General features: G+C 40.8%; 1 protein-coding gene across 3 annotated transcripts in view; it reads right to left on the reverse strand.

Moving 5' to 3' along the window:
* Positions 1-6,356: 6,356 nt before the first annotated feature.
* myo7bb (myosin VIIBb) overlaps positions 6,357-10,328 on the reverse strand; it is a 42,512-nt gene continuing 38,540 nt past the window's right edge. For all 3 annotated transcript variants that reach the window (XM_031581142.2, XM_031581143.2, XM_031581141.2), the window contains 4 exons: positions 10,011-10,127; positions 9,568-9,651; positions 8,909-9,028; positions 6,357-6,902 (listed from right to left, as the gene is read on the reverse strand). In XM_031581142.2, the coding sequence (XP_031437002.1) occupies positions 6,807-6,902; positions 8,909-9,028; positions 9,568-9,651; positions 10,011-10,127 (417 nt within the window). In that variant the 3' untranslated portion in view covers positions 6,357-6,806. The remainder of the gene's footprint in view (positions 6,903-8,908; positions 9,029-9,567; positions 9,652-10,010; positions 10,128-10,328) is intronic.

The following is a 10,328-nucleotide window of genomic DNA, read 5'->3' on the forward strand; positions in this document are numbered from 1 at the left end:
AGTTGTACTCAGTGTGTTCAAATAACAAGATTTAGTATATACAAATCAGGATCAAATATGTAACAAAGTCCAAAATCGTTGCATTCATTTCATGAAATGTCACCAAATCCTGATTTGTTTATATTTAATCTTGTTATTTGAACACACTGAATACGTGAACTTATATTGCCCCTTTAAGTAACTTGGCTTAGTTTGCATCTCAGTTTAGCATGCTACTACCCAGAAGATAAACAGCGATTTAAAAGTTGTTTGTTTTAATTTTTTTGCTTAGATTTTTTTAAAAGTTACCGAGACACTATGCAATGTAGAAACTAGGGATGCACCGATACCACTTTTTTACAAACCGATACGAGTACGAGTATTTTTATTTGTGTACTTGCCGATACCGAGTACCGATACCGATACTTCTTAGATTTAGTCTCCATGAAAGTGCAATTAATTTGGAGGCAGATTTTATTTTATCCTCTGCAGATTATGTCAAGCCTATAGTACAAAATTAACAGAAGGCTATCCCAAGCCAAAAATAAACAGAGCTTTCTGGTTTTAACACACAAAAAAAGCCTTCAAACAGACAATATCATCACATTAGACAAAATGCAAATATAACCAGATAAAGGCAATTCCATTTGCTGCATAGTTAACAACACAGTCTGCTTAACAAAAAGTGAACAGAACTATTACTGGATTAGCACAAGAGCACATTTCAGTTACAAAAGGATCAGAAGAATATCCTGCTCAAGTACACAAACAATCACTTAACCTATGTGGCACAGTCTTTCTCTCTACCTCTCTCTCTCTCTGTGTGCGTGCGCGTTTTTTTCTTTTGCAAGACGTCAGTTAAGATTGGTTGCTTCGGTCTTGCGCCACTAGCATCAGTGAACTCTGTGTACTTAGCACTATGGTGCGTCTTCAGATGTTTAATCAAATTGCTTGTGTTAAACAGAGTACTTTCCTTTCCGCCCCTCGACACCGTAGCAGTGCAGATCTTACACTGTGCCTTACTCCTGTCGTCGTCATTTATCTTAAAATGAGCCCAAATCACTGTTAAGGCAGCACAACGGAATTGCTAATCGCTAACGAGATGCTAGCAGCTAAATTTAGCGAAACCTGTATACTGAAATACTTTGACACTATGACAAACTTTCCTAACACAGTCAAACATCAAGCAAATGCAACACAAGACGGCAAATAAACTACTTACTAGTCTGACAGAGAATGGTAGGACAATAAATCACATTTTGTGTCAGCATAGCCTGGCCAGTTTGATGCAGTGAAATACTGATGAGTGGTATCGGTGCTTGGTATCGGCAATTCAACAACGAGTACGAGTACGAGTAAGTATCGGCACCGATACTGGTATCGGTGCATCCCTAGTAGAAACCCATTTATTTAAACTGAAAAATGCGTCTGAGGGGATTTGCGAGGTGTGTCAGCCAGCTATCTAAAGTTAGCATGCTACTGCCCAGTACTACTGCTGGGTAGTAGCATGCTAACTTTAGACGCAAACTAAGCCAAGTTACTTAAAGGGGCAATAGAAGTTCACGTATTTAGTGTGTTCAAATAACAAGATTAAATATAAACAAATCAGGATTTTGTGACATTTCATGAAATGAATGCAACGATTTTAGTGCGGGGGTAATCTCTACGTGCTGGTAGTAACAGATACAAGAATGGTAGGGAGTGTGCAATGGGCTAGTATAGCCAGTTAAGGGATATACAGTGGGTTGCCAAAATGGGGATCTTACCAAATAGTGAGCCGGCATCGATGTGTTAAGAACTGTGTTATAACTAATTTATAATGGCTTATTAATGACTTACAAAGGGTTTACAACCTAATTAATAACCTATTTATAAACCATTTATACACCTTTATAAAGGGAACCTTATTGTAAAGTGGTACCCAGTTTCCTAATACAGAAAAATGAATATCATAGCTGAATGTCTCTGCAAGTTGCAGTTTATCACATAACACAGTTTTATTTTATCTAAGTATTCAAATACAAATATTTACATTTTCCACTCAGATGTGAATCTACGTGTCAGAAAACAGGAAAGGTTGAGGTTGCTAACCCACAGTACATCTCTACCCCTCATCTCTACCCCTCGTGCACCTGAAGCTTCTCTTTGGTTTGAAAACTGTTTCCCCGCAGAAACCGCTTTCCTCACTGAACAGAGACAGAAGCATTTTTGTGAAATATGAAGTCAGATGGAGTCCGCTCTTTAAAATGAGGGATTATATGAATTAGTGGAGACATATGTGACCCCCATGAAAGCTTTCATAATTATGATTGTGTAGGACAACATTATAACGCTTCATGAGTGCTGTTATCTCTATTTAGAAATATTTAAATAGACTTATGTCAGTATTTATGATGCATTATGAATAATTTATAAACATTTAAATATGTGTTTATGATGCTTTATTATGGATACTGGTTTTAGGTAAAGCGCTCACACAGCTGGCCAGCTGAAGGAGACTCAGTGACTCTGAGCTGTGAGGTTAGAGACACCTCCTTAAACTGGACATCCTCTGGTACAGAGCAGTTCCCTACAGAAGAACTGCTCCATTCAGAGAGGACTCACCTGATGTCCGCGACAGAGGGAGCCCATACTCTGTGGAGCTCCTCTTAGACAGCAGCAGAGGAGCTGGAGGCTCCTATACTCTCAGCCCTGCTGCTCTTAAACACACTCGGCTTTTCGTTTGCAGAGCAGAGGGTGGACACTATAGCACCGCAAAGCCCCTCTGGGTCACAGGTGAGACGCTGTTTCTAAAGGTGTTTTTGTATTCCACCCTGCCTGAAGTCCTCCACAATCATTCCTCTACCAAAAATGACAACTGCCAGCACCCCTAACGACCGACCAGTGGCACTGACACCTATCATCAAGTGTTTTGAGAAACTGGTCCGGAGTCACATCACAACAAGCCTGCCACCCACTTTTGACTCCCACCAGTTTGCATACAGAGCAAACAGGGCTACAGAAGATGCTATTGCCACGGCTCTCCACACCACACTTACACACGTGGAACAGAGAGGGAATTACGTCAGGCTGCTCTTCATAGACTTCAGCTCTGCTTTCAACACGATCATACCAAGCAGACTGGTCACCAAACTGATGGACTTAGGGCTCTCACAGCAAATCTGCTACTGGATCAGAAATTTCCTGACAGATCGCTCCCAGAGGGTTAGAGTAGGATCCCATCTCTCCTCAGCTCTCAGCATCAGCATCGGCTCTCCACAGGGCTGCGTGTTGAGCCCCCTACTCTACACCATCTATACCCATGACTGCACCGCCACCCACCCGAGCAATGCCATCATTAAGTTTGCAGATGATACAACCGTGGTGGGGCCTATCTCAGGAGGAGATGAGACTGCATACAGGGAGGAGGGGGAAAAGGCTGTCGACATGGTGCACCTTGAACAATCTTGTCCTCAACACCTCCAAGACAAAAGAGCTGATAGTCGACTATAAGAGGAAAAAATCGGACATGCAGCCTATTGCCATCAATGGGGAGAGAGTGGATAGGGTATCAGACTTCAGCTTCCTGGGCACTCACATCGAGGAGGACCTTTCCTGGACCAGAAACACCACTGCACGGCTGAAAAAGGCACAACAGAGGCTGTATTTCCTGAGGTTACTCAGGAAGAACAAATTAAAAAAGAAACTGTTAGTGTCCTTTTACCGCTGCTCTGTGGAGTCAGTGTTAAGCTATGGCATCTCGCTGTGGTTTGCCAGCTGCACGGCAGCAGAAAGAAAGGTACTCCAGAGGGTCATTAACACAGCGCAAAAAGTAATTGGCTGCTTGCTTCCACCTCTTGAGGACATTTATAAAACACGCTGCCTCAGAAAAGCCTCCAGCATCCTCAGAGACTCAACACACCCTATTTGAACTGTTGCCCTCAGGGAGACGCTTTAGGACCATCATAGCAAAAACAGACAGACTGAGAAACAGCTTCTATCCCAGAGCCATCATAGCACTTAACAATGCACAAAACTGACCTGTATTTGTCTCTCTGTTGTGTTATATGTCTTGTGTTTTTATAGTGTAAATATGCATATAGTATATATGTTCAATCTATATTTTTATTGTTGTGTCTGAGAGCTGCTACTTTAATTTCGTTGTATTTGTGCAATGACAAATAAATATATTCTATTCTATTTCTGCATGAGACTCTGTGTGTTCGACAGTGTATCTTTGAGAGTCTTCCACCTGTTTCTCCTCTGTGTCTCAGGTCTGTCCCCGCCAGCCTCTTTGCTCATCAGACCTAACAGAGCTCAATATTTCAAAGATGACCCTCTCTACGTAGGCTGTAAGGGGCAGGGCAATACTGGATGGGAATTACGGAGAATTAACATTTCAGAGTATCCTATTGGTTTGGGATCAAAAGCTGTGTCCAAATTCGACAGTTGGATCTACTGGTGTCAGTCTGAATCTGAGTACAGCAATGCTGTGAATATTACAGTGACAGGTACATGTGTATGTGTGTGTGTGTGCCAGCCAATCAACACTTTGCCCCAGGAGCAAATGCTATGGCCTTCCTGTGTCCCCTCTCTCCCCTGCCACCCCCCATCCCTCCCTTACACACACACACACACACACACACTCTCACTCTCTCACATTCAATTACTTGCTGCATTATTTATGCAGACACAATTGATTTCTTGATGGTTTCATCTCAGATCTAAGCGGAATGTTGGGTTCTGTCCATATTCAGGCCCATTTTGATATATCAAATATTCATGGCCTGATATAAATGTTGGGAGATTATTGTGATTAAGGTCCCACTGAAGGGATCCATTCGATTTCACAGAGGACAGGATCCAGGATACAATTTGATGTGTGTATGTCGCGGACGAGCTCATATCAACAGCCTTTCGCCAGAATGGCAGACTGTATCTTTAAAGGGAGTTTAGCACAGCAGCATAAAATCCAGACACATTCACATGGAGAGAAAGCTAGTATCTTATAGGTTAACGGCCGAAGACAGGGAGACAAAGGCAAGCATAGGCCTATATTTCGTAGAAAACTCAACATTTTACAAATTAACATTAGTGTCTAGAACGTGTCCAGAAGGGGATTATAACCTTTGACGATTACGTTAGAACTTTGCTTTTATAATAACCACGTTAACAGATGTCTAACATTTGTCTACGCCTTTGCGTCCATTATATTATTTTGATAACTATGCTATATACCTTAACCTCAGTAACAGTAATTATGCTATATACTTTAACCTCAGTAACAGCAACTTTAGTAGGTGCTCTGTGTGGCGTTCTACAAATTTCCCGTTCGGCGGAATCCCACACCTGACACCTTCTGTGTCACAGTTCATGTTCACCAACATTAGCCTGTCATTTTGTCAAGAATAATAACCTCTTTAATGAGCTAATGACACTTTTCAACATTCCTAAACATTCATTATTCTTTTATTTCAGACTTAGATCAGCCTGAAAGAACACCCTGTAGTTAAATTGTTACATGATGCTCCTAAAAGCACTGTCTCCTTCCTGTACACAAACCTTCTTTCACATTTGTCTCCTAAACCCAATACTGGGGAATGGGATCAATCAATGGGGCTTAGAGGGAGAACTATAAATTGGGAAACAAGCTGGCATAATATACTGTATGTAGAAGCTCCCATAATCCTAATCATCAATTAATTTACATGAAGATTGCCCATAGAGCTTATTTTACCCCTAGAGTCAGACACTTAGTCAGACACTTAATAGGACATCCATTTTGTACTTTTTGTTCACTGAATACGTTAGGGACATTCATGCATGTAATGTGGGACTGTCCCAAAATATATGATTTCTGGAATAGAGTACTAGATTGTTTGTCTGATCTGATCGGTATACAACTTTCCATAGACCCTGCTCTACACCTTCTCATTGATGACTCCCTAACTTGTATGAATGAAAGATCTAGGAAAATCTGGCTTACCGGTTTAACAGCAGCCAAAAAGGTTATTGTACAAGTCTGGGTGCCACCCAACAATTTATCATTTGAACATTGGTTGAATACCCTTTTGGACATTCTTTTTCATGAACTTTCCTCTGCCAAAGTAAATGGAGCAACCCAAAGAACACTTAGAACCTGGAACAATGGCATCTCCAAAGTGAAGGACATTATAATGAAAAATAACTAATTTGAATGTGAGACCTCAGTGTTGACATAAGTGTGCTTTGTTGATATGATTTGTTATATGAATATATCTCATGTGAGTTGGGGGGTGGGGGGGTTGGGGTTATGGCATGTCTGGGATATGTTATGGCATATATGCTTAATAAGAATGTATGAAATATTGTAATCCCAACTTAAACAAAAAAGAATAATAACCTAATATCCAGTCAAATTATCTTTATAATTCATTTATTGGTCACACAGGTCAGCAAAACATTGTTTGGGTGACAGAACTGCCCCAGATGCATAAATTAACATTACCGGTTGCTGGCAAGAGCGACATAGTTTTAGTAAGCTAACATTAGCTGTGCGATAAACTTTCAATCATCTTACTTGCTTGTTATGTCTTACAAACTCAACAACAAAAGGCCTTGGTTGATGACATTTCCAAAATCAAATTAATCTTAAGAAAAAACCTATGCATGCATGCAACTATTTGTACGGTTTCATAAATTATGATACTTATGGTTTTATAAATCATTATGAGTGGTTGTATACATTGATGCTGTGTGTGTGTTTATTTGTGTGTGTGTGTGTGGGGGGTGTATTTGTGTTTAAATTAGTTTGTGTGTGTGTGTGTGTGTGTGTGTGTGTGTGTGTGTGTGTGTGTGTGTGTGTGTGTTCAGACTGGGAAGAGTGAGTTCCTTGGCCTCATCCACTGCCTCTCAGTCTTATACATGTTGATGTACGATGTAAGAAGGTCATCCATTTTGTAGCCCTGAAAAAACAGAAGGATGTTGAGCGAACACAAAAAGAATGAACACAAACATGCTAACAATGAAAGCAAAGACACTGACAATACAATCAAATACCGTAAATCCTCAAATAAAGACCGGGATTCAATTAGAGGCCGGGCTTCAGATAGTAGCCAGGGGCGTGGTCGATAGGGACAAATTAAGGCCGGGCCCCGAATACAGGCCGGGGGTAAAATAAGGTAGCCTATTTTACTGTAGCCTACCAGCATCAGTCCATCAGCACAAAGCAGACATCACAATTTAATGTAATGCATTTCATAAATACATGTTTTCCTCATGTTTAATGTTGTTGGCTAATTTCATGGGCTGTTTGCAATAATAAAAAAAAAATTTCCCACGTAGGCCTACTATTTGTTATTGTTCATGAAGGCGCGTCTGGCAATTTGTTATTGTTTAGCCTAAATGCACGTATCGTAGCCTACTGTTGTTTATCTTTAACGTTTTAGTTGGCTAGGCCACTTTTTCCAGAAGGGATCATAAAGCAGTAGACTATGGCACCAAGGTGAAAATTTTATATTAAATTCAAAGAGAAGGTGTTAAAGTATGCTGAAGAACATTCGGGAGAAAAAGCAGAAAAGCAGTTTGACATTGACCCAAGACGAATTCGATACTGGAAGAATCAAAATAATTAACTGAATGCAGCCAAAAAGACCAGAACCCGACTAGCAGGTGGAGGTAGAAAGAAAGTTAGCCTGGATATGGAAACCAGCCTCGTCAAATGGATTTTTTCAGTCCGTGATAAGCATAATAGAGTATCTAGAAAAATGACCAGATGTTTATTGTTTTACGTTGACACTGCACATAAAGCGCTACGCGATTCACTTTTTATTTGGCCGAGTGATATTTTTGACTTGCTTGATTGTAATTGAGAACATTGGAAAAGATCTGCAATAAACGATGTCTCTTAAGACTGACACTATGGTTTATTACTGAATCATTTCTAAATTATTAGCCTACAGAAAGTTGATTAGCCTGTAGGCCTACTGGTTTCATTCTACCGGTAGCCTAACGGTTAATGGTTGCAGGAAGTGTTGAACGCATATGCAATGAATGATATTAGCCTACTGTAATTATGAACATTATTTTATTTAAATAATAAAATTCTATAACAGAAGATAAGTAAGAAATAAAGGCCTACCCCTATTACAAGCCTGCCCCAAATAAAGGCCTGTGCGCTCTGCAGCCTAAGTAAATAAAAGACCCCAGCCACAATTTAAGGATTTACTCTATCAGTACAAGCAAACCAAGCACCAATACAATGCTTTATTATACGGCTCCTCGGAATGTCGGAAAAAGTGCCACTGAATTGAATGGGCCATCCCAACGTTCAGAGGTCTTATATTTTTGTATACTGACCGCTGAAAAAAAATGAATGACCGCTGCCATTGGCAACAGGTTTTGTGCCTCTTATCTTTCATATCATTCCGCAAATAGTCTGTTCACTTTTCGTATCGGAAATGCAGTGTAAGTAAAAGTCAGCATGTAATACATTGCTACACAACACCTGAGTCTTTAAAGTTATATTTGCGTAAAGAACAATTTTTTTCTCAGCGGAAGCCACGGAATGGCAACAACATCACTTAAAAAGAGGTTTTTTGGAGGAATGTCTTTTAGCGTTTTGGCAAGTTACCGCAAAATAAGCGTGATAATGTATAGTCTGCCGCTCAGTATCGGAAAATTTATCCCTTCAGGATGAAACAAGACCTGTCCATCCTGTCGGGATTTAGTTTTATGTTTCTATACTGACCGGCAGACTATACATTATCCCTTACATATGCACTAACACTACTAACAAACATAACCAGGGCCAGCAAATCCACTACAAACAGGAACTGGAACAATACAGGTGCATACAAGAAAACTCACCAATAACACAATTAAAACCCAATGGCAATGTGTGTGTGTATGTGTGTGTGTGTGTGTGTGTGTGTGTGTGTGTGTGTGTGTGTGTGTGTGAGCAGAGCCTTACCAAAGATGTCTCACAGAGGAGTGTGTTCCCCTTGACCAGGTTGCCGAGTGTCATGTGGAAGTAGGTGCTGCCGCTTGACCAGTTGGTGATCTGATTGAAGGGATGCATGGTCAACTGCTCCTAAAGCACCAAACAGGAGTTTAAATGTGTGTGCATGTCTAAGTGTGTGTGTGTGTGTGTGAGAGACAGAGAGAGAGAAAGAGAGAGAGAGAGTGTGTGTGTGTTTATGAGAGAGGGAGAATATGTGTGCCTGTGTGTGTGTATGAGAGAGAGAGAGAGAATCTGTAACTTTACATATGTCTGAAATAGCTTTTAGTACCGGTACACTACATCTGGGCAACAGACCACAGCTTTTTTTTTACAAAGCTAATTCTGAACAGAATGCTGGGATATGCTAGCTTGGCAACAAGAGTTATGAAACTTGGGGTTTTGGCCATAGCAACCATAATCTTAGAACTAGAAATGGCCGTTTGGCTAAAGCAACCATCCATTTAGAACTAGTAAAGGCAGTTTGGCTTGTAACTTGAAAAAAATGTAGGGATCAAAATGTGGAAATGAACATAACTCAAGCCAGGCAACCTTGAAGTGTACGAGATAATGGACTTCACAGCTCTGCTTCTCTTCGAACACTTGTGTGTGTGTGTGTGTGTGTGTGTTACCTTGGTTTTGGGATTGATTATGCTGACTCCCTGCTTACTGATGGCGATCCTGATGACACTGGGAAGACTGCGATCAGATGTTTGCTGAAAGTCAAAGAAACTCATTTATGTTAACGGTGTGTCACAGGGTGTCCATGTGTGCGAGTGTGTGTGCATGTGTCCATCCATGTGTGTGTATGTGTATGTTATTGTGTATCTGTGTGTGCCAGTGTGTAGTGATGCATAAGACAAGAATACAAGGAATGTATGTGAATCAGTGTGTATGTGTGTTGAACCCCAGTTATATACAGTGTGTGTGTGTGTGTGTGTGTGTGTGTGTGTGTGTGTGTGTGTGTCTGTCTGTCTGTCTGTCTGTCTGTCTGTCTGTCTGTCTGTCTGTCTGTCTGTCTGTCTGTCTGTCTGTCTGTCTGTCTGTCTGTCTGTGCATGTGTGTGTGTGTTTACCTTGACCTCGAAAAAGGCACAGCCAAAGGTTGGCCAGTCAGAAATGTGTCTAAGGAAGCTGACTTTGGCTTCCTCTACCGAGATTCCAGCTTGCTTGTTATAGGAGGAGATAATGTGCTGTAGGAAGACACACACACACCCAGACACACACACACACACACACACACACAGAGAGAGAGAGATACACACACACACCAGAAAGACAGAGAGAGAGAGAGAGAGCGAGACCAACTTAGTAATATTTTAATATTATAACAATATTAAAATTACAGTAATTGTTAGACTAAACTAAGTTAAATTGCACCTGTCCACCATGAG

This window comes from Clupea harengus, chromosome 15 (genome assembly GCF_900700415.2).
Source record: "Clupea harengus chromosome 15, Ch_v2.0.2, whole genome shotgun sequence".
Taxonomy (NCBI): Eukaryota; Metazoa; Chordata; class Actinopteri; order Clupeiformes; family Clupeidae; genus Clupea; species Clupea harengus.